General features: G+C 44.4%; 2 protein-coding genes across 2 annotated transcripts in view; both read right to left on the bottom strand.

Annotated features, from left to right (window-relative positions):
* The window catches only part of LOC309702569 (uncharacterized protein), a 1,256,944-nt gene that overhangs the window by 873,679 nt on the left and 358,648 nt on the right, over window positions 1–24,617 (bottom strand). The window contains 2 exon segments of the mRNA XM_082527162.1: window positions 11,033–11,206; window positions 17,359–17,535. Of these exon segments, the coding sequence (XP_082383288.1) occupies window positions 11,033–11,206; window positions 17,359–17,535 (351 nt within the window).
* LOC309702576 (NLR family CARD domain-containing protein 3-like) overlaps window positions 1,119–24,617 on the bottom strand; it is a 120,744-nt gene continuing 97,245 nt past the window's right edge. The window contains exons 9-11 of the mRNA XM_082527186.1: window positions 19,280–19,453; window positions 3,707–3,880; window positions 1,119–3,031 (exon numbers count right to left, since the gene is read on the bottom strand). Of these exons, the coding sequence (XP_082383312.1) occupies window positions 3,019–3,031; window positions 3,707–3,880; window positions 19,280–19,453 (361 nt within the window). The 3' untranslated portion in view covers window positions 1,119–3,018. The remainder of the gene's footprint in view (window positions 3,032–3,706; window positions 3,881–19,279; window positions 19,454–24,617) is intronic.

The raw sequence follows: 24,617 nt of genomic DNA, 5'->3' as shown, positions 1-24,617 counted from the left end.
GTCCACACATGTCCAAACCCTGGTGTGTAGGCCTACTTAGTTTTGAGGAATTGTCATGGGACCGGGGTCTGGGTGACCCAGGGCCTGTAAGAAGTTATGGACATGTGTGTTTTTGGTGCTGCAGTCTCCTGTTTCCATGTTTGTGTATCTAGGTGTGTGTGTGGGTGTGTCAGCCAGGAGCCTGGCCACACCTGCGGAGGAGAATTACTCACACCTGCAGCTGATCAAGCCTCGTCAGAGGAGCTACTTAGGAGTGTGGTGGAGCTGTCTCCGATGCTGGATCATTGCGTAACTTCACGTTAGTCTCTTGGCGAGTTAGTTAAGGTTAGTCTGCTGCATTGTGGCGTTGCTGACGGCTGCCTCTTTGTTATTCCCCAGGAGGAGTGTGGAGACGAGAGGGCAGCGAGCACGGGGTGCTCAGACACTGAGGAGCGGAGACAAAGAACACTAACACTGGCAAGAGGACATGTCAGAGTCGGGAACGCACTGGGGATTTATTGTTGTTTGGATTATTTAGCATCACTGTAAATAAACGCACTGACCTCATCAAAGAGTCCAGCATTTGGGTCGTCCTTCCCCTCATCATAGTCTGCCACGCAGGCCGTGACAGAAAAGCCCACTAAAAGAACGCCCACCAGACCAAAGCAATGGTTTTGACTTGATCAGCATTAACCCCGCCCCCTGACTTTGATGGGTGAAGCTGACAAATAAAATGTATTTATGAACAGCGATGCAGGGCCAGGAGTAGCAACGTGAATTAAATAAATACATCATTAAATAATTCATTAAATGTGTCAGTAAAATAATTAAAATAGAAAACAAACCAATAATTGATTAAATAAGTAATTAACTAATTTGAATTGTACATGAACAAATAATGAAACATTTTAAATGAAATTAATGGATAATTCATTAATATATTTCTTTAATTGATTATGTACATTTTTAAATTAATTACTGAAATAATTAATTCATTAGTGATGTCTTTATTTAATACAGCCATTAAATACCATAAAATTGCTAATTTACTCAAAATAAATTTAAGACATCAATATTGAAGGTTAAATTATAATAATGAATACATGCAACTATAACTAATGACATGAAAATGAGGATTTCTTAAGCTAAAGCCAAAGTGCTGACTCATTTTTCATGTTACTCTCAAATGTTTTCCCTAATAACAATAATATAATTACACTTTAGCCACAAGAGGGCAGCAGCATTAATACAAGTCACATGTATATAAAGGTACAGTGATTATATTACAGTGATTTTGACAAAAACAAAACAGAAGTTGATGGCAGTGTGTTTTTCCATGACAGAATAATTACGCACACCCCACTTTGCAGTTATTTATTTGTAAAAAATGTTTGGAATCATGTATGATTTTCGTTCCACTTCTCACGTGTTCACCACTTTGTGTTGGTCTTTCACGTGGAATTCCAATAACATTGAATCATGTTTGTGGCTGAAATGTGACAAAATGTGGGAAAGTTCAAGTGGCTGAATACTTTTGTATGCCACTGTAAAGTTCACTATCAGTAACATCATAGCACCACCCAGCTGTATAGAAACTCCGTCATGCTAGCTAGTAGCAGTACGAGTTATTGTAACTGACTGTAAAACGTAAGCACAAGGAAAATAAACTCCACCTAAACTTGGTTTATATCTGACCCAGATAGACTGCAGGTCATAACTTCTTACCTGAAGTTCAGTTCACCTGACACTCGGACCGGCGGCCGCCTCGGGTCTCTGCTCCTCCTGCCTCCCCTTTCCCTCATCCACCTGCTGCCTCTGTGGAAGCTCCACCATAGCCACCACCAAACAACTGACTAATTTTTACACATCGACCAGCATCCGGCCAATCCACCACCTTTGATTGTTTATACTGTTAAAAAAATAAAAATATAAAATCACCATCAGTATGCCCGATGGCCAGTCCAGCTATGGTCGTGCCATCAGTTAACCCTTCATGTGCCAGCTGTGACACGTGTGCCCAGGGTTGCCGACCCCTGCTCTAAAGCATCTGATTTGGATTCCTGAGATCAAATATATTTTCCTTTGGCTTTGTTTTCTTCCCATTTGTGGCTTTAATGTAGTGTTACATCCTGTTTGTTTGCTTCCATCTGTATACATGTCCAGATTCACTGTTATGTTTCTATTCTTACATTGCTGTGTGATCACTGTTCCCTCTGCTGACTGATGTGACCTTTTGTATCTTACACTAATACTTGTCATATTTGTATCTGCGCCTAAAAGATAAAAAGTTTTCCATGCTAAAACACAGCTCCACCTCCTGCAGTTCTCCCTCTGAACCACTAGATGTCTCTGTTATCTAAATGAAGACGTGCAGCACAGCAACCACAGCAGCGCTCAGATCACACGTGTCCTGTTATTATGTATAAAAGCATGAAACAGGTGAGACAGGTGGGATCAATATTAATGTTGTGGAAATATATGAAAAAGCAACAGAAGAGTGAAAACATTTCGTGTTTCTAGAAAGATCTTTCAGCTCACAGCTGCTCACAGACTGTATTTACAAGTGACAAACTGCAACTCTACAGTACATCTACAGTATATATCAAATATATTCTGTATTCAAATCTATTGAGTGATGTTTGAAAGTCTTTCCAGGTGAGTTTGATCCAGGAGGGTCTGAAGCCAGAGTCAGACAGAGACTGTGCAGAGACTGTAGAAGGACAGAGCAGCAGCAGAGCAGTCCAGATACACTGATGATCCTCTGTCAGATCCAGAGGGACACACAGGGATGATGCTGGACTCTACATTGTGTCTGACAGTGGAGCTGTTCTCAGAGCAGTTCACTCTGCAGCACTGACAGTCATCTGCACTTCTTCTCATTCCTCTGTCAGTCACTGCTGGATGAAGCTCTCCTCTCCACCTCCCAGTAACATGGCCCAGTCAGAGCGTCTCTACACACAAGCTGCTGCTGCTTCAACCTCTCTGGATCATCAGGACACAGCTCCTCCTCTCTCAGCACACACACCGTCCTGTTTACCATCATCGCCAACACCTGCAGAGAGAAGAAGGAAGAGCAGAGGAGATAAACGAGTGTTTCCAGAGACTCTTCATCAGCTGTCAGTCAGTGATGCAGCACATCCAGTATAAAGAGCAGCAGGGACTTCAGTGCTGGGACTGTACTAGGACTCATTGTTGCTTCACTTTTTCTAATCTTTGGATTTTTATTGAAGTTGATGAAAATGTTTTTCCCTCCTAGTTTGAGTTTGGACTTTCATTCATTAGAAGAACCTTGGTGTGTCCACTCTGAGCTCTGTAGGAACCCCAACAACAAGCCCAACAATCCAGATGGACGGTTCCAGCTGTTAACTGGAGGAATTCCATCCAAACATCTGCTCTCACTAAATTCTTCCTCACCTACAGACTGTGTTCTTCACTGCTTTAAACTTGGAAATGAATGCAGTCATTGGTCTGCGTGCTGCTTTGTTCAGAGAGCTGATTGGCTGTTGACAGTGTTTGATCAGAGCGTGTCAGCTGTTACTATGGTGACCATAAAGGTCAGAAACAGGAAGTGTTTGTGTCCAATCCTGAAGCCTGTCACCATTCTCCTCTTACAGCTTCATTGAAAAGCTGCAGCTTTACAGGAAACACTGGATCTTTGTTTCATACTGACTGTGTTTAGTACAATACTGCTGACAGCACCACCCACTCACTCCATCACTCTACTTACAGCAGAGTCTCCAGTCTGCAGTCTGGACTCTGCTGAAGATCAAACAGCTGCTTCACATCTGGATCCTTCAGGTTGTTAGATTGTAGACGCAGCACTCTCAGATGGGAGGGGTTGGACTTCAGTGCTGCTGCCAGATAATCACAGCTGATCTCTGATAAACCACAGCTCTCCAATCTGTATAAAGAATGAAAGATGTAAGTTTAATAGACAAAGTGTGAGCTTGAAATCATTCAGTGTTTCATCATCTGTTCAGAGCTGAAGAAGGTTCAGAATGTAGAAGTTTAGAAAATGGAAACTCCAAACAGCTGAAGCCAACAGGAAGCAGCTTCAAACAAACACAACAAGAGAAAAAACTCTGAATGTTTCACATTAAAGTCGTACATTTCTAATAAAAACAGGACAAAGACTTGAAAAAGTCGTGTTTTTCCTTCCAGGAACCACAAGGCTTCACTTTTAAAGGTGAAGTGTGAAAGAAATGGACATATTTGAAGTCCAACACCTTTTTCCAGTCACATTATTAAAGCAGACAAACTACAAGCTCATTTTCATTCCAACAAGTCATCTTCTGACCTGGACTAACAACACTGGTCTCTATGTGCAGCTGGCTGTGAGACCAGTGTTCAGGGAGTGTCCACAAAGTGCAACACTGAAAGAACATCACACACTCATTTGCTTCCAGCACTTTCACACAAACATCTACTGTTATTATTGTCACCAAACTCTGTGGATCCTTTATTGCAAATTCAAATGGGATCAAATGGTCAGACAAAAGAGGGTTATGAGGAAATATGATGAAATGTTGTGTATTAGCAGCAAGTTATTGAATCATTTTCCTCAGAAACCAAACAAAATGATTGACAAACATGTTTTTACAAACTCAGCGTTGGACTTGGATCAGCAGGATAAGCTGATGTTTAAAGGCATTTGAGTCGCGCTGTATGAGAGTCCAGTTATTACTCAATATTTATGGATGATGTTCTTTCAGTGTTGCACTTTGTAGACGCTCCCTGAGCCTCACAGCCAGCTGCACATGGACCAGCTGACATTACCCAGCATTAGAGGCGGGTGTAAAAAAATGGATTTTCCTATTTAAATGGTTTTAATTTGAATAAAGCGATGTTGATTCATTCAATCCTGAATCGATTTTTAATATAAATGTATTTTGCCAGAATCTCAGGTTAAAGCTCCCAAAAGTATTTCAACAACAAGCAAACAGATAAAACAGTAAATGAGAGCAGCTAAACACACAAAGATGGAAACACAGAGCGTGGATCGTTCACTCGACGGCACGTACACGGACACGTCGTCGGGCTGAAAGTGGACAGCTCACAGATCCTGAAGCTGCAGGTTTCATCTGTCTCCAACCAAAACTGAGTGAACCAGCAGCAAAAGAAGATCCAAACTACGCTTTACGTTTGATGAACATCGTCATGAATTCTCTCTGACTTTGACGTTTACTTCCTGCACAGCTCTCTCTCTCAGTGTACTTCAAGAACAGTTTACCTTCAAAAATCTGTTTCCTGCATTATTCACTGCTTATTACGCACCAGTCTGCTGTTGTGTTCACTGCTGTCGGCCTCCGAAAACAAAGCCTCATTTCTGCTGTTCAATACTGAAGAAATGTAAACCTTTTAAAATGATGACAGATTACAAACTCTCAGCTGTGTCTGTAATCAAACCTCTGTAACTTTGCTTCCCTTCAAATCAAATCAAATCAAATCAAATCACTTTTATTGTCACATCACATGTGCAGGCACACTGGCACAGCACATGCGAGTGAAATTCTTGTGTGCGAGCCCCACAAGCAACAGAGATGTGCAAACACAACAACACAAACGAGCAAAATACAAGAATGGCCAACCTGAAACTAATAAATATATGTACAATATATAATAGTGTATGCATTTCTGGATGTGTATACTAAATATTTTCCTACGTGTGTGTGTGTGTGTGTGTGTGTGTGTGTGTGTGTGTGTGTGTGTGTGTGTATACACATTTTTACAAATTAAATAGTAAAAAAAAAAAAATAATAATAATAATAATAATAATAATAATAAAATATATAAAATATACAGAGTTGAATATGTGCAAAACAAGTGGCATTTATATACAGTGTGGAGTGCATAATGTTGAAGTTCCAGTAGTGAAGCTGAGGTGTCTATGACGTGTTCAGCAGTCTGATGGCCTGATGGAAAAAGCTGTCTCTCAGTCTGCTGGTACGGGACCGGATGCTGCAGAACCTCCTTCCTGATGGAAGCAGTCTGAACAGTTTATGGCTGGGGTGACTGGAGTCCTTGATGATCCTCCCCGCTTTCCTCAGGCACCGCTTCCTGTAGATGTCTTGGAGGGAGGGAAGCTCACCTCCAATTATCAGCAGCATCAGCTCATGTTCACATGTTGATTCATGGTTTGCTTCAGTTTTTGATGGACTGCAGAATATTTTGAAGGTTATCTGCTATAAAAAGCCAGAACAGGAAAATCTGTTTCATGTGTTTCTGTTTGATCCTCAGTGACTTTGACACAAAGGCCTCTGCTGTGATGATCACACCTCTGATCAAGTCTCACTGTCAGGATCCTGGGTCGGAGTGACCCAGGATCCCTGAGCAGTTATGAATTATATTATTATTGTATGTATATTTGGTGTTGCTGTCCTTCTCCCTGTTTGCGCGCATGTGTGTGTATATGTGTTTCTGCGGGCGCCTTCCGGCCTGGTGGGTGTGGCCCTGCTGGCGGACTGGCCACATCAGAAGCCACACACCAGCTGCTGATCAGGCCTTGTCGGGGGAGCTACTTAAGAGAGTCTTGGAGCTCCCACCGGCGCGGGATCATTGCGTGAGATTCCACGTTAGTCATCCAGTTGAGCCTAGTTATTGTGTGTGTGTATGCCCGTGGTTGTATGTGTCCTGACGGCTGCTTCTATTGTTTCCCCAGGAGAAGTGTGGAGCCCCAGGCAGCAGCCAGCACGAGAAGTGCTGAGACACGGGAGCGGAGAGACACGACATGGGAGTCAGGGGAAACCATGGGGATTTAATTCAATTCAATTCAATTTTATTTATATAGCGCCAAATCACAACATAAGTCGCCTCAAGGCGCTTCATAGATACAGAGAAAAACCCAACAATCATATGACCCCCTATGAGCAAGCACTTTGGCGACAGTGGGAAGGAAAAACTCCCTTTTAACAGGAAGAAACCTCCAGCAGAACCAGGCTCAGGGATGGGCGGGGCCATCTGCTGCGACCGGTTGGGGTGAGAGAAGGAAGACAGGATAAAGACATGCTGTGGAAGAGAGACAGAGGTTAATAACAGATATGATTCAATGCAGAGAGGTCTGTTAACACATAGTGAGTGAGAAAGGTGACTGGAAAGGAAAAACTCAATGCATCATGGGAATCCCCGGGAAGCCTACGTCTATTGCAGCATAACTAAGGGAGGATTCAGGGTCACCTGGTCCAGCCCTAACTATATGCTTTAGCAAAAAGGAAAGTTTTAAGCCTAATATTAAAAGTAGAGATAGTGTCTGTTTCCCGAATCCAAACTGGAAGCTGGTTCCACAGAAGAGGGGCCTGAAAACTGAAGGATCTGCCTCCCATTCTACTTTTAAATACTCTAGGAACAACAAGTAGGCCTGCAGAGCAAGAGCGAAGTGCTCTAATAGGGTGATATGGTACTACAAGGTCATTAAGATAAGATGGGGCCTGATTATTTAAGACCTTGTATGTGAGGAGCAGGATTTTGAATTCTGGATTTAACAGGAAGCCAATGAAGGGAAGCCAAAACAGGAGAAATCTGCTCTCTCTTTCTAGTCCCTGTCATTTATTGTTGTTATTTCCACACACTGTAAATAAATGCACTGTTTATACACAGAGCAACGCGCCTGGTTCCTCCTTCCCCACATCCCCACGGTCTGCCAGCCAGACAGTGACACTCACAGTGTCAGCTTTGTTTTTATACATATGGATATGTGCTGACAAATGATCAGAGTTATAATATTTCCCACTGTCTGCTGTGTGCCGTGACCTTTGACCTGCTAAAGACAGCTGTGGATTATTCATTGTTGTGTCTGATACTTAGAACTGTGAGGAAGAACACTACACAGTTAATCAGGGTCCCCTCTCTCTGAATCAGGAAAGGTGGGCAGGCCGCGTGTGGGCCGCGGGCCATACGTTGAGTATCACTGTTTGAAATGTGAACATTGTTCTGCTGCAGTCAGTGGACTAAACCAGAGAAGAAGAAAACAGACTTTACCATGAAGATCCTCAGTGTGGATCAGTATAATATCAGCCTGATGTCTGCAGTTTAGTGTCAAATTCAAATTCAAATTTTATTTGTCACACACACACAACCATACACAGTATGACATGGGGGTGAAATGCTTGTAGCTGTACAATGCCCGACCATTAAATGACAGAAGAAAAGTTTTACAATATTTACAATTTACAGTTTACTACAGAATTTACAAATTAGCTTAGGAATTTACAGTAAAGAATGTGCAAATAGCAGAAGAGATTATAAAGATTATAAATTATAGGAATTATAGGATTATAGGAAATGTGTGGTGGTGCGTGTGGTGACGTGTGTGAGAGTCCAGTCTTATAGTGACGTGTTTGGGAGAGTCCAGTCCTACACCTGGTTCAGGGCCCGAATAGCCTTTGGGAAGAAGCTCCTCCTCATTCTCTCTGTTTTGGCCTTAAGGGAGCGGAAGCGCTTCCCAGACCTCAACAGTGAGAAGAGTCCATTGTTGGGATGGTTTATATCTGGGACTCTCCACCATTTGACCTTAGAACTGAAGAAGCTTCTCGGATGAGAGGTGAAACGTTTTCAAGCAACTTAAAGAAGTCCAGACGCTTTTCTTTGCAAGCTCCTTTGACTACGATGACCTGGATGACTGAGAACCTTCACAGACATATAGCTTTGGACTTGCACCGCTTGGTGTAGATGGACAGCAGGTCAGGGAGCTCTGATTGAATAATGCGTTCGGCTGAGTGCACCACTCTTTGCAGATCTCGTCTGTCCTGCTTGGTGCTTTTCCCAAACCAGGTGCAGATGTTTGCCGTCAGGACGCTCTCGATGGTGCAGGAGTAGAAGTTCTTGAGCACCTTCAGTGGCAGATGGAAGTCTCTAAGTCTTCTGAGGAAGAAGAGACGCTGACGGGCTTTCTTAACCAGGGTGTTGATGTGGCAGGACCATGACAGGTCCCGAGTGATGTGGACACCCAGGTATCGGAAACTGTCCACTCTCTCCGCTGTCGTGCCACTGATGATGAGGGGTTTGTAATTCCTCGCCTGCTTTGTAGTGAAGTCCACGATCAGCTCCTTAGTCTTGCTGATGTTTAGGAGGAGGTTATTCTCCTGGCACCAGGTCTCCAGGTTCCTAATCTCCTCCAGGTAGGCCGTCTCGATGTTGTCGGAGATCAGGCCCACAACAGCAGTGTCGTCAGCAAACTTGACAATGGAGGTGGTGTCTGATGTGGCTACACAGTCATAAGTGTACAGTGAGTACAGCAGGGGGCTTAAACCACAGCCCTGAGGCACTCCAGTGCTGAGTGAGATGGAGGGGGAGACTTGTTTTCCCACCCTCACTGATTGGGGTCTGTCTGTGAGGAAGTTGAGGATCCACTGACACAGTGATGAGCTGAGTCCTAGATCTGTCAACTTGGTGAAAAGCTTAGAGGGAATTATTGTGTTGAATGCTGAACTGTAGTCCACGAACAGCATCCTAACATAATTCCCTCTGCCAGTGTCCAGGTGACTCAGGGATGTGTGGAGCAGGTGAGATATGGCATCGTCTGTGGAACGATTAGTCCGGTAAGCAAACTGAAGTGAGTCGATGGTGGCAGGAAGTGAAGAAGTGATGTGATCTCTCATCAGTCTTTCAAAACACTTCATCACAATTGAAGTCAGTGCTACTGGACGGTAGTCATTGTGGCAAGTGGGTTGTTGTTTCTTTGAAACAGGAACAATAATGGACTGTTTGAAGCACGTGGGAACCACAGCTTGGGCCAGGGAGAGGTTGAAGATCTCCGTGAACACCGGTGCTAGCTGATCAGCGCAGGCTCTAAGGACCCGGCCAGGGATTGCATCTGGTCCTGCTGCCTTCCTGGTGTTCACCCTCCTGAAAGTGTTCCTCACGGCATGCTCTGTGATGATGAATGCATTTTCTTCACTGGTGCACTCCAAGCGCGCGCAGCCGTTTGTTGTTTTAATTGCTGCGGCGTCGAAGCGAGCATAAAACGTGTTCAGCTCATTAGCCAGTGAAGCATCTGCATTCATCATTGAAGAAGCTGGTCGTTTATAGTCCGTTATAGTCCGCAGTCCTTTCCACAGGCTCCTAGAGTCGCACTGTCGTAGCTGTGACTCTAGTTTTTCGCCGTAGCTCCGCTTTGCCTTTCGGACCGCGCTGCGCACGTTGTAGGACGCAGCCTTGTATAGGTCCATATTACCGGAGACGAGCCCTTCATTGTAGGCAGCGTTGCGTGATCTCAGAGCGTCGCGGATGTTTTTATCCACCCACGGCTTCTGGTTGGGAAACGTTCGGATGATAGTTCTTTCTGCTGTGTTGTCCGCTAGTTTCCCGATAAATCCCACAACCGCTTCAGTAAACATGTTGATGTCATCAGAGCTGCGCCGAAACATGTCCCAGTCTGCGTCATCCAGTGCGTCCTGCAGCGCAGCCACTGATTGGTCCGTCCAGCGAGCGACCTCCCTCCTGATTGGTGGTTGCTGCTTTAGCCTTTGTTTGTAAGCAGGCATGAGGAAGATGGCGGCATGGTCCGATTTTCCAAATGCCGGCAGGGGCTGAGCCTTGTAACAGTTCTTGAACGGGGTGTAGCAGTGGTCTAATGTCCTCGTGCCCCGGGTGGGACAGTTGATGTGCTGGTGAAGGTTGTGAAATGTCCGTTTGAGATTCACTCTGTTAAAATCTCCCATAACAATGAGTGCGGCATCTTGGTGAAGTGTTTGTTGATGTGTGAGAGCCTCATGTAGCTCACATAAGGCAGTGTCCGAGTCCACGTGAGGCGGAATGTAAACAGTGCAAGCTATGACCGCAGTGAATTCCCGAGGGAGATAGAAAGGGCGACATTTAACGATCAAAAGCTCCAGATTGGTCGAGCAAGAGTGTGTGAGTGGGGAGATGTTTGTGCTGTCGCACCATCTGTTGTTCACCATCAAACACACTCCACCACCTCTTTCCTTCCCCGACTCCCTTGTCCTGTCCATGCGGTAAACCGAAAAGAACCCCATCGGCTGCACGGCGTGGTCGTGGTCTGGTCAGCACAACTTTCACATCATATTCATCTCAGCACAACTAAAACATGCTGACTGACCTCAGAGTTTCAAGTCCACATCCTGGACTCTCCAGGAAACCACACAGATGCTTCACTCCTGAATCCTGCAGCTTGTTGTAGCTCAGGTCAAGCTGTCTCAGATGGGAGGGGTTGGACTTCAGTGCTGCTGCCAGATAATCACAGCTGATCTTTGACAAACCACAGTCCATCAATCTGTATAAAGAATGAAAGATGTAAGTTTATTAGACAAAGTGTGAGCTTGAAATCATTCAGTGTTTCACCATCTGTTCAGAGCTGAAGAAGGTTCAGAATGTAGAAGTTTTGAAAATGGAAACTCCAAACAGCTGAAGCCAACAGGAATCAGAATCAGAATCAGAAAGGGTTTTATTGCCAGATGTTGAGCAGGTTTACAACATTAGGAAATTGCTGCGGTGCTTCAGTGCAAACATACTGTTATAAATTACACTTAAATAGACATGAAAATAGAAATAAGAATAAGAATTAAAAGTGCTAAGTAGATAGATATATACATGATATATACATGAGTGCAGGTGGTGATCAGTGCCAAACATGGAATGATACAGTGAACACAGCGTAGGGTCATGAGTTAGTGGTGGGAACAGTCATGCGGTTATTGTTCATGTGTCCAACAGCAGAGGGGAAGAAACTGTTCTTATGGCGAGAGGTTCTGGTGCGAATGGACCGGAGCCTCCTGCCTGAGGGGAGCAGGTCAAACAGACTGTGTCCAGGGTGAGAAGGGTCAGCTGAGATCCGAGCTGCACGCCCCAGTGTCCTGGAGGTGTACAGGTCCTGCAGAGATGGGAGTCTGCAGCCAATCACCTTCTCAGCAGAGCGCACAACACGCTGCAGTCTCTGTTTGTCCCTGATAGTGGCTCCAGCGTACCACACGGTGATGGAGGAGGTGAGGATGGACTCGATGATTGCAGTGTAGAATTGCATCATCGTCCGTGTTGGCAGGTTGAATTTCTTCAGCTGCCTCAGGAAGTACATCCTCTGCTGGGCTTTCTTAATGACGGAGGTGATGGTGGGCTCCCACTTCAGGTCCTGGGTGATGGTGGTACCCAGGAAGCAGAATGAGTCCACAGAGGTGATGGGGGTGTCAGACAGGATGATGGGGGGGAGTGGAGCTGTGTGCTTCCTGAAGTCCACAATAATCTCCACTGTCTTCTGGGCATTCAGCACCAGGTTGTTGTGACTGCACCAGGACACCAGACGTTCAACCTCACTCCTGTAGGCAGACTCATCCCCGTCCGAGATGAGTCCAATAACGGTGGTGTCATCTGCAAACTTGATTAGTTTGACAGACTGGTGGGTGGAGGTGCAGCAGTTGGTGTACAGGGAGAAGAGCAGAGGAGAAAGAACACAGCCCTGAGGGGAGCCGGTGCTGATGGTCCGGGAGTCCGAGACATTCTTTCCCAGCCTCACATGCTGCTTCCTGTCCATCAGGAAGTCAGTGATCCACCGGCAGATGGGATCAAGAAGAAGACAAGAAGAAGCTTCAAACAGGAAACTGTGCAGTTTCAGACTACAGGGAGTGCAGAATTATTAGTCAAATGAGTCACATCATCCTCTTCATGCATGTTGTCTTACTCGAAGCTGTATAGGCTCGAAAGCCTACTACCAATTAAGCATATTAGGTGATGTGCATCTATGTAATGAGATGGGGTGTGGTCTAATGATATCAACACCCTATATCAGGTGTGCATAATTATTAGGCAACTTCCTTTCTTTTGGCAAAATGGGTCAAAAGAAGGACTTGATGGGCTCAGAAAAGTCAAAAATAGTGAGATATCTTGCAGAGGGATGCAGCAGTCTCAAAATTGCAAAGCTTCTGAAGCGTGATAATCGAACAATCAAGCGTTTCATTCAAAATAGTCAACAGGGTCGCAAGCAGTGTTGGTCAAGTTACTTGAAAAAAGTAATCAGTAACTAATTACTGATTACTTCCCCAAAAAAGTAATCCCGTTACTTTACTGATTACTTATTTTCAAAAGTAATTAATTACTTAGTTACTTAGTTACTTAGTTACTTTTTAAAAACACGATTTACAACCTGAAGAGGTGAGAAAGCGATGGATCTTTCAGCCCAATTCTACTTTTTCTACATAATCCATCATACAAAATGTAATCAAATGGAAAAGTCTCTTTTTTTAACTTGTTTTATCAGTTTTAATCTTTTAACTTTATGCATCAAGCAAAAATTTAATTATATGCAACATTCTCTGACTTGAAGAAATTAGTTTAACATTTAAAGCTATTTTCTGCACATTCCAGCACATAATATAAAATATTTTTTGTGTTTACACTCACTCTTTCAAATAGATGCAAGTAAAACACAGCAGCTGAATCAGCAGAAGACTTGGACTCATTTGATTCCAGCTTTGATATCATTCATTTCAATGAAGAGTTTTGTGATTGTAGCAAAGGGCTGGTAGCTCTGAGAGTCCCACTGATGAGGTGTTTGTGTGGAAATCTTTTAGTGGGATTAGTTCCTTTTTAAAGGCACTAACTGTAATCTGAAGCTTCAAATGGAACTAAGACTTCCTCCACTAGGTGGCAGTGTCTGATGAGAAAGTGTTAGTGGAGCTGGCCTGGAGTCAGAAACAGGAAGATGCAGGATTTGGGCTGAAATGGGGAAAAGTGGTTCGCACTAGTGCCTGAAAGCAAGAAGGTTGTAGGTTGAAGCTTGTTGGCCTTTCTGTGGAGGTTGGATGTTCTCCCACAGTCCAATGAAATGCTGCTTAGGTTCATTGGTGCTTCTAAATTGGCTGTAGGTGTGGATGTGAGAGAGTGCTTCTCTGTCTCTCTCTGTTGGCCCTGTGATGGACTGCTCACCTGTGCAGGTGGACCACGCCTCTTGCCCTATGACAGCTAGGGCACAGGCTGCAGCCCTGTGAGCCTAAGCTGAATAAACAGTTAGCAACAATGATTCATAGATGGCCTGAAATCCCCCAGTTAGCAGTTTGGTAGATAGCTATGACATGCTAATCCCATCCAGCAGCTGTATTCTACCTGTAAGCTGATCCCTGCTGAGCCAAAGCACTTTTTCATATACAAATTACAACCTTTAATAGAAACCTATTGGTCAGCATCTTATTAGCCTGCTGTTAGCTTCATTCCACAGAAAACTGAGAGAAACTAACAGAGTTGATAAAGAATAAAGAGAAATGTGCTGATTTAAAGCCTTTGAAGTGCTTCAGATGAGCTCTGTCCACTTCTGTCCACTCATTCATTCATGTAAGCTTTCTAATGCAGCTTTGATCTTCACAGTCTGCTTCATGAAACTCATTCTAACCCTGAATGTCAGAGTGTTCCTCCTTCTCTTTGCCATCATTCATGCTGGCAGTGGAGGAGATTTGGATGTTGGACTGTGTTTTGGATGATGTGTGTATGTTTGTGTTGGACTGCTGTCTGTAAAGCAAACGCACATTTTGCTTTGGATTTCAGTGTCAGACAGACTTTAAGATGGAATGAAGAGTTGGAGAGTTTCACAGTGAATTATCCAGTGGAGGATTTTTCTTCTTCTTTGAAGAATAGACACTGTACACACAATCACACTCCCCAAGCGTACTCTAAGCCCCAGGTCTAGGTACCCCTCCGTCCAACCCCTCCCATCTGAGACAGCTGGAGCTGTATAACAACAAGCTGCAGGATTCAGGAGTGAAGAATTTATCTCCCCCCACCACTCCCCCTGCCAGTAGCAGACGCCCTCAGACATCGGTGCATTGGTGGTTCTTTGTGTCCGGGGATGGGCGTCCAGGTACACACCGGCTCACTCCTGGTGGCTGCTTGTTGGGGCTTGGAGCCTGGGGCTCGCTTGGGCCACTTCGGGGGTGGAGTGCCCTCAGCCTCGAAGCCTGGGGCTCGGTCACTCAGGCACAGCTGGCTGCCGGCGGAGCTCACGGGCGCGTCACTGCAACACCCCCTGGCTTCTGCTCCACTGCTGCTGAGTGACCCCTCATCTGGGGCTCTCCTCAGCTCTTTCTGGGACAGTGGCGCAGCTGCCCCTCTGTTGGTCTTCCTTGGTTTCTTGTGTTCTGAGGGCCTCTGGATGTCTGGAGTTTTGTTCTCCTCCATACCTGCTACATGCCCTGGAGGACGGGGCTGTGGCCCCCCACACCCTCTAACAGATCATTACATGAAGGAACCTTTTAAATACAAGCGTGCTCATGCTCACAGGTGTACACACGGGTGCTCACACACAAACTCCAGCCGTTTTGGCTGCTACCTCAAAGCACACTGTGCGCTGTCGATCTTACGTGCTGCACAATAATGTTTAATATTTAGTATTTACTGTTATCTTCACATAGATAATCGCGATGATGTTGTTTATTATATTGCTCTCTTTTGTTTGCTTGTTTTCTCTTTTTTCTTTCTTAACAGGTGATCCAGGTGATTGATATGTGGATTTTTTGTCTGTTTGTTTTGTTGGTTTTTGTTTTTTGTCTTTTATCGCCATCCCTCTTCCCCGCTGTTTTTCTTTCCCTCTTTCTTTTCCCCAGTCAAGTCTCTCCCATATTCAGCAAGTGAAAATAAAATAAACAATAAAAGCAAAGGTGAATCAAATAGACCAATAGGCTGGGATGGTCCATTTGGTAAAGTAAATCCATTGGGCATCTTTCTTTGCCTTTAGGAAATAATTCTGATGGCAAAAGAACCAAACAGGACAGGCAAGAAAAAAGAAAAAAAAAAGAAGAAAAAAAAGAATCTCAGGTTAAAGCTCCCAAAAGTATTTCAACAACAAGCAAACAGATAAAACAGTAAATGAGAGCAGCTAAACACACAAAGATGGAAACACAGAGCGTGGATCGTTCACTCGACGGCACGTCCACGGACACGCCGTCGGGGCTGAAAGTGGACAGCTCACAGATCCTGAAGCTGCAGGTTTCATCTGTCTCCAACCAAAACTGACTGAACCAGCAGCAGAAGAAGATCCAAACTACGCTTTACGTTTGATGAACATCGTCATGAATTCTCTCTGACTTTGACGTTTACTTCCTGCACAGCTCTCTCTCTCAGTGTACTTCAAGAACAGTTTACCTTCAAAAATCTGTTTCCTGCATTATTCACTGCTTATTACGCACCAGTCTGCTGTTGTGTTCACTGCTGTCGGCCTCCGAAAACAAAGCCTCATTTCTGCTGTTCAATACTGAAGAAATGTAAACCTTTTAAAATGATGACAGATTACAAACTCTCAGCTGTGTCTGTAATCAAACCTCTGTAACTTTGCTTCACTTCAGCAGCATCAGCTCATGTTCACATATTGATTCATGGTTTGCTTCAGTTTTTGATGGACTGCAGAATATTTTGAAGGTTATCTGCTATAAAAAGCCAGAACAGGAAAATCTGCTTCATGTGTTTCTGTTTGATCCTCAGTGACTTTGACACAAAGGCCTCTGCTGTGATGATCACACCTCTGATCAAGTCTCACAGTGTCAGCTTTGTTTTTATACATATGGATATGTGCTGATAAATAATCAGAATTATAATATTTCCCACTGTCTGCTGTGTGCCGTGACCTTTGACCTGCTGAAAAGGGGCCTGAAAACTGAAGGCTCTGCCTCCCATTCTACCTTTAAATACTCTAGGAACAACAAGTAGGCCTGCAGAGCGAGAGCGAAGTGCTCTAATAGGGTGATATGGTACTACAAGGTCATTAAGATAAGATGGGGCCTGATTATTTAAGACCTTGTATGTGAGGAGCAGGATTTTGAATTCAATTCTGGACTTAACAGGAAGCCAATGAAGGGAAGCCAAAACAGGAGAAATCTGCTCTCTCTTTCTAGTCCCTGTCATTTATTGTTGTTATTTCCACACACTGTAAATAAATGCACTGTTTATACACAGAGCAACGCGCCTGGTTCCTCCTTCCCCACATCCCCACGGTCTGCCAGCCAGACAGTGACACTCACAGTGTCAGCTTTGTTTTTATACATATGGATATGTGCTGACAAATGATCAGAGTTATAATATTTCCCACTGTCTGCTGTGTGCCGTGACCTTTGACCTGCTAAAGACAGTCAGCTGTGGATTATTCATTGTTGTGTCTGATACTTAGAACTGTGAGGAAGAACACTGCACAGTTAATCAGGGTCCCCTCTCTCTGAATAAGGAAAGGTGGGCAGGCCGCGTGTGGGCCGCGGGCCATACATTGAGTATCACTGTTTGAAATGTGAACATTGTTCTGCTGCAGTCAATGGACTAAACCAGAGAAGAAGAAAACAGACTTTACCATGAAGATCCTCAGTGTGGATCAGTATAATATCAGCCTGATGTCTGCAGTTTAGTGTCAGCACAACTTTCACATCATATTCATCTCAGCACAACTAAAACATGCTGACTGACCTCAGAGTTTCAAGTCCACATCCTGGACTCTCCAGGAAACCACACAGATGCTTCACTCCTGAATCCTGCAGGTTGAAGTTGTCGTCCAGGTCCAGCTCTCTCAGATGGGAGGGGTTGGACTTCAGTGCTGCTGCCAGATATTCACAGCTGATCTCTGACAAACAACAGCGATACAATCTGTGTAAAGAATGAAAGATGTAAGTTTATTAGACAAAGTGTGAGCTTGAAATCATTCAGTGTTTCATCATCTGTTCAGAGCTGAAGAAGGTTCAGAATGTAGAAGTTTAGAAAATGGAAACTCCAAACAGCTGAAGCCAACAGGAAGCAGCTTCCAACAAACACAACAAGAGAAAAAACTCTGAATGTTTCACATTAAAGTCGTACATTTCTCATAAAAACAGGACAAAGACTTGAAAAAGTCGTGTTTTTCCTTCCAGGAACCACAAGGCTTCACTTTTAAAGGTGAAGTGTGAAAGAAATGGACATATTTGAAGTCCAACACCTTTTTCCAGTCACATTATTAAAGCAGACAAACTACAAGCTCATTTTCATTCCAACAAGTCATCTTCTGACCTGGACTAACAACACTGGTCTCTATGTGCAGCTGGCTGTGAGACCAGTGCTCAGGGAGCGTCTACAAAGTGCAACACTGAAAGAACATCACACACTAATTTGCTTCCATCATCCAACCTGAAGAGGAAACAGAGACGCCTCCCCTTCAAAGTAAAAGCTGCTCCTTTTGGACACAGTATCAGAGAAATTCTACGGTATAACATAGAAAAGACAGAACAAAGTTTTGGTTGTTTTTAAATTGTGCAGAAATGAAACTACACTAAGCTCAATTATGTGACTGACACTTCATCCCATGTCAGTTTGGCCTCATCCTGGGCCGGATTATCCAGCACACACTCTGACCACAGGCCCAGGGGCCACGCACAGCTGGGCTCCATCCAAGAGACAGGAAACAAACCAACACAATAATAAAAAGCACCATGTGATCTTCTTACATCTTCAAGACAAACATAGTAAAAACATGAGCATATTTGTTTCCTGATAAAATGATGTGACAGGTAGAACAGAGTAAAGTGGTGGTGTTACAGCCTTTCTCCCCTCTGCTGCCGAGGCTGTTAGTCTCTCCCAAACTCAGCTACAGGACTTCCAAATGAATGAAAGCAGCAGAAGTGGCTTTACAAATGAAAGAGGAAGAGGAAAAGAAGAGGAGAGGGAGGCCACCCTGACCATCACTCCAGCTGAAAACATCACACTTCCATTAAAGTTGGTGAGGAAATGTTGAGCAGGATGAGCTGCTGGCTAATCTGGAGGCTGTAGCAGCAGCTCACAGTCACAGAGGATTTCCACTCATGAAAAAGCTCTGGCTGCTTCATTTCTCATCTCATATCAGAGACTTTAATGCTTCACTGAAGCTGTACTGTGATGCTTCCATATTCCAGTGAGGCCTCCATAATGATTTCAGCTGTTCTGTACACACACTGTGTGCCCTGTATGGCTCAAAGTCTCTGCAGCCTGTTTTTATCTGCTATCATCAGATCTTCATCATCCTCATTCACATCCCTCACACACTCTACAGCCTCATCAGCACTGACTTCATCTTCACTGACTGATGGAGCACAACATGAACCTGTGGAGGCTGAAACACTGTCCTGTCAAACATCTCCCCGTCACCACTCCACTTCTGTCAGCCTTTAAATGAACCCTGCTCAAGTCTGTCACTTCTGTTTGGAGCCAAAAGGAAAAACTGTTGTTCAGTCGTTTGGAAAGACAACATTTCTGAAAGCACTCAAACTTCTTCACATTTGTCTTCAGAAACATCCTGAACATTGAGGATCTAAAGAAAGTTTCAAACATCAATCAAAGACCTGAAATATAGAAAAACAACAACAGCCGCAGTCAGTGAACTCACCTCAGAGTCTCCAGTCGACAGTTTGGACTCTCCAGTCCAGCACACAGAAGCTTCACACCTGAATCCTGCAGGTTGTTCTCACTCATGTCCAGCTCTGTCAGATGGGAGGGGTTGGACTTCAGAGCTGAGGCCACAACTTCACAGTGAGACTCTGAGAGTCCACACCGAGTCAGTCTGTGATGATAGAAAATATAAAATGTGTTATTATAAAAGCAGAAAATCTGCATTATAAACACAGACTGAATGTATATGAAGACAAAACAGAGTGAGGTTATAATCTGATGAATCTGCTCTTCACATCTGTGCTTCAGCTCCTCTTACTGTGTTTGACATGACACAACGATTGAGTCTCTCTCAGACCTGCAGACTTTTAATGAGAATCTTTGTTTGGCTTTAATCTGCAGATGAAGGAGGAAGATGGTGTCACATTTAGGCTTCCATAATGTCCACAGTCTGTCACTGAGATCTGATCCAGAGTCAGAGTGAAGACACACATTTGGACTGTTTCCTGTTTTGACTCCAGAACATTTTGAATGAGTTCAGCTCAATGAAGAGTTCCAGCCGGAAAGATGATCTCTGTTTGCTACCTGCTGTCAGGTACGACTGTTCACGTCCACACGCAGGAAAAACCTGCTGACTGTTACCAAACGGAGCAGAAATCTCATCACTGGAAAATAATGATGAATGAACTCAGAGCTGCTGATATCAGATCTGATTTCAGGGGAACTAAACGCAGAAATGATTGGCTCATTTTAGCTTTCTGAGCCATTATCTGCTGGTGTGTCGCTAGTTGGCAGAAAATGATTTGTATTCCTGTTCAGGGCTTCAGTGTTTATGAGTCCAGATCCAGGTGACAGCAAGTCAAAATGATGTTACCTGTCTGTGTCCAGCAGCAGCCTGTATTCACTTTGAATATTGTTATAACCTGACATGGATCAGTTTGTCTTTGATTGGTTTGTAAATGTCACTGTTTCCATTGGACCTGAGTGACGTACAAAGACAGAGAGGGAGAGAAAGGAGAGAGAGGATGGAGACAGCAAAGAGAGAGCAAACACAAACAGGTGAGAGTGGACAGGTGACCAAGGTCAGCAACCAATCAGAAAGCTTCTGTTTGAGCCACAGTCACTGATGATGACTGCACATAACCAAGCAGTGTGTTACTCTGATATCAAATATGGATCCTGCTCTTATAATAATGATCATCAGATGATATTATTGTGTTATTTTGTAGCTGAATACGATGTTTGTGTGATCATCAGTGAAAGAAGCAGTGAGGAGGATGGAGTGAGAGAGAGGACAGAGGGTGAAGTTAGAAACACTAAAAGGATTTTTCATGGATTTCATGGATGATTTGAGTGATTTCCAGCAGGACACTTAAACATGTCAGTGGACGTCCTAAAGAACATTTTCACTGATATGAAATGTGTCATTGAACAGGATTAATATCAGTGGAAACATGGTGGAAACAGCTGTGACTGCATGGATGTGACACACTTCAAATCTGTTCTCCACTCTTGGATTTGGGATCCATGGAGCTGCTGCTGAGTCTGTACAATAAAGGAATGGTGTGGAAGGTTGCAGCGTACGGACACAAACACTTTGTGGTTACAATCTGACTTTATTTTCAAAATTAAACTACTAACCTACACTGATCAATGATGTTAATGATCACATCTGGACTCACCGAGCCTTTCTGCAGTTCCTCACAGCTGGAATCAGTCTCTGTCGTCCCCGTTCTGATGTGTTGTACTTCTGCAGGTCCAACTCATCCAGAACCTCCTCTGACATCTGCAGCATGAAGGCCAGAGCTGAGCACTGGATCTCAGAGAGTTCAATCTTTGATCTGTTCATTGACTTCAGGAACTCTTGGATCTCCTGAAATAATGAGAGGTCGTTCATCTCCGTCAGACAGTGGAAGATGTTGATGCTTCTGTCAGGAGAGATTCCATAACTGTTCATCTCCTTCAGGTTGTTGATGACTCTCTGGATGGTTCCTGGACTGATCTCTGTCTGACCCAGCAGACCTACTAAGAGTCTCTGGTTGGACTCCAGAAAGAGGCCATGAAGGAAGCGAACAAACAGGTCCAGGTGGCCATTTTTACTCTGGGGGGATTTCTCCATGACTCGTTTAAGGAAATCATCCAGAGAGGACTCTTTATATTTTTTCCCAAAGAAGTTCTTCAGCACCTTTGTCTTCCTGTTGGTGTGACAGTGGAACATGTAGACAGCAGCCAGAAACTCCTGAATGCTCAGATGAACAAAGCAGTAGACTGGTTTCTGGAAGATCACACACTCTCTTTTGAAGATCTCTGTACAAACTCCTGAGTACACCGAGGCCTCTTTCACATTCAGACCACACTGCTCCAGGTTTTCTTGGTAGAACATGATGTTTCCTTTCTCCAGATGTTCAAACGCCAGCCTTCCCAGCTTCAGAAGAACTTTCCTATTAGCCTTCGTCAGCTTCTGTGGACTCGTCTCACGTCCCTCGTGGTACTTGTTCTTCTTCCTCTTTGTCTGAACCAGCAGGAAGTGTGAGTACATGTCAGTCAGGGTCTTGGGCAGCTCTCCTCTCTGCTCTGTAGTCAACATGTGCTCCAGAACTGTAGCAGTGATCCAGCAGAAGACTGGGATACTACACATGATGTGGAGGCTCCTGGATGTCTTCATGTGGGAGATGATTCTGCTGGACAGCTCTTCATCACTGAATCTCCTCCTGAAGTACTCCTCCTTCTGGGCGTCAGTGAAGCCTCGTACTTCTGTTAGCCTGTCAACACATGTAGGAGGGATCTGATTGGCTGCTGCGGGTCGGGAAGTTATCCAGACGAGAGCCGAGGGAAGCAGATTCCCCTGGATGAGGTTTGTCAGCAGCTGGCTGACTGATGACTTCTGTGTGACATCAGACAGCAGCTTCCTGTTGGTGAAATCCAATGAAAGTCTGCTTTCATCCAGGCCGTCAAAGATGAACAAAAGCTGAGAGACAGCCAGCTTCTCTGCTGTGACCTTCTGTAATGTTGGATGGAAAACATGGAGCAGCTCCAGAAGACTGTACTGCTCATCTCTGATCAGGTTCAGCTCCCTGAATGAAAGCAGAACCACCACACTGACATGTTGGTTCTCCAAGCCCTCTGCCCAGTCCAGAGTGAACTTCTGCACTGAGAAGGTTTTTCCAACACCAGCCACGCCGTTGGTCAGAACCACTCTGATGGGTCTCTGTTGGTCAGGTAAGGCTTTAAAGATGTCCTGGCACCTGATTGGAGCGTCATGGAGGGCGTCCATCTTGGAAGCTGTCTCCAGCTGCCTCACCTCATGTTGGGTATGAACCTCTTCACTCTGTCCCTCTGTGATGTAGAGCTCAGTGTAGATCCTGTTGAGGAGGGTTCTACTTCCTGTTTCATCACTTCCTTCAGTCACACGTTCACATCTCCTCCTCAGACTGATCTTATGTTCATCTAAAACCTCCTGCAGACCAACATCTGCTGAAAGAAAGAAAAAAAAAATGAGACTAAAGAGATAGAAAACTCTTCAATGTCTGAACAACACAAGAAGTCCAGTTTTCAGAAATGAGTCCATCAGCAGACAGATGTTCAGTCTTACTTTGTACACAGCTGCTCTGACTGGCTGTCTGCAGTCCAGCTCTGCTTCTGGATCTTTCTCCACACTGGGGACAGGAGGAGTCTCCTGATGAAGCAAACTGGTCCCAGTATGAGGAGATGCACTGTCTGCAGAACCAGTGTCCACAGCTGGTAGAGACTGGATCCTTCAGGACGTCCTGACACAAAGCACAGCAGGACAGCTGCTCCTCCTCACAAACACCACTCCTCTTCCTCTCTCTGTGAACACATTTCTTCATCACTAAAACATTTACCGTCAGTGAAAAACATCCAGATGTGACCAAACTGCAGTTCCTCACAGTTCCTTTGATTTCATCAACACTAATGAGCTGCTCTTCCTGTCTGCCTGTCTCATTAAACACTGAGTGATGAATACAAACTCAACACTTCCTGCAGACTTCCTGACTTCACAATAAAAGCTTTCCATCAGAGAGACAGTTATGACTTTCACTGTTTTACAGCCGCTGTGTGCAGATTATCTGGGTCACTTCACTCTGAAGCAGCTTAGAAGTGTCCGTGTAGAGCCGTGGTCTAACACACAGAGACTTCTGATTTTCTCTATTTAAACAAACATGATGAAGATGAGCAGGTTTCTCTTCTAGTATAAACTCTGTGTCTCTCTGGCTGGCTCATGATGGCTTTTCAGGTTTTATGTTTTGCTCTCTCCTGCTATGGTTTTGCCTGCCTGGGTGGAGCTTGTAATGGCCTCTCGCTCTTGGTCCACCCAGCTATGATGATTACACCACCTGTTGCTGATTCACCTGGGCTTACCGGTAACCATTTAACGCTGCGGCATGGAGCAGTTTGTCGCTGGGACATTGACCCTCCTGTGTTCATGATCTCAGCTCCCTGCTAAGAAATCTCTCTCTAAATTCACCAGCTGGGTTAACTTTGTGTATACTTTGAGTAAATATTTCCCCGGACCTGGGCCCTATTTCAGGAAGCCGGTTTAGAAAACTCGGAGTGAAAAACGATACTCAGGGTTGAGTAACCCTGAACTGTCCAACTCGGAATATTCGGTTTCAGAAAGGCTGATAACAATTAGTTCAGTCAACGCGGAGTTGCTTTAACCCCAAGTTAAGCGCGCGCACGAGGATACATAAAGCCCTGATTAGTGGAGCACAGATTAAGCGAGTCACCATGGAGACGGAGGGAAAGAAGGCGCGGCCAATGTATTTTACAGCGCTTGAGGCCGAAATTCTGATGGCAGCATATGCCGATAACATGCAAATTTTGCAGAAAAAAAGTAACACAGCCTCAGCTGCCAAAGAAAGGGAGCATGCATGGCAAAACATATCCGACAGAGTCAATGCGTGAGTGTTAATTTAAACATTGATCGAGGGATTTCCACCCATTTAACACGTTATTTATTATATTTCATTTTTTATTTTATACATTTTATTTTGTGACGTGATGTGAGCGCAGGTGCAACCCAACAGGCCCCAAACGTTCCTGGCAGCAAGTAAAAATGAAATATAAAAATATAGTCCAAACAGGTAAGGTGTAATTGTATTATGAGCCATAGTGCTTGGTCTGTTTGTCCCATGTAAATCAATTGCAGTTAGAGGCTACATTAATTTTCTTTCTGTAAGCACTTATTGAAATTATCTGAGCACATTACAAGTAAATATTTGCTTACTCTGTATGCTCAAATGTGACCCGTTATGGCCACTAGAAAAAAAGCGGAGGCCCGAAAAACAGGTGGGGGTCCTCCACCACCACCACTC

The sequence above is a fragment of the Aulonocara stuartgranti genome, assembly GCF_965226115.1.
Source record: "Aulonocara stuartgranti genome assembly, chromosome: 3".
Classification (NCBI taxonomy): domain Eukaryota; kingdom Metazoa; phylum Chordata; class Actinopteri; order Cichliformes; family Cichlidae; genus Aulonocara; species Aulonocara stuartgranti.
Note: the sequence above shows the minus strand (reverse complement) of the source record. Positions and strands in the feature narration are given on the sequence as shown.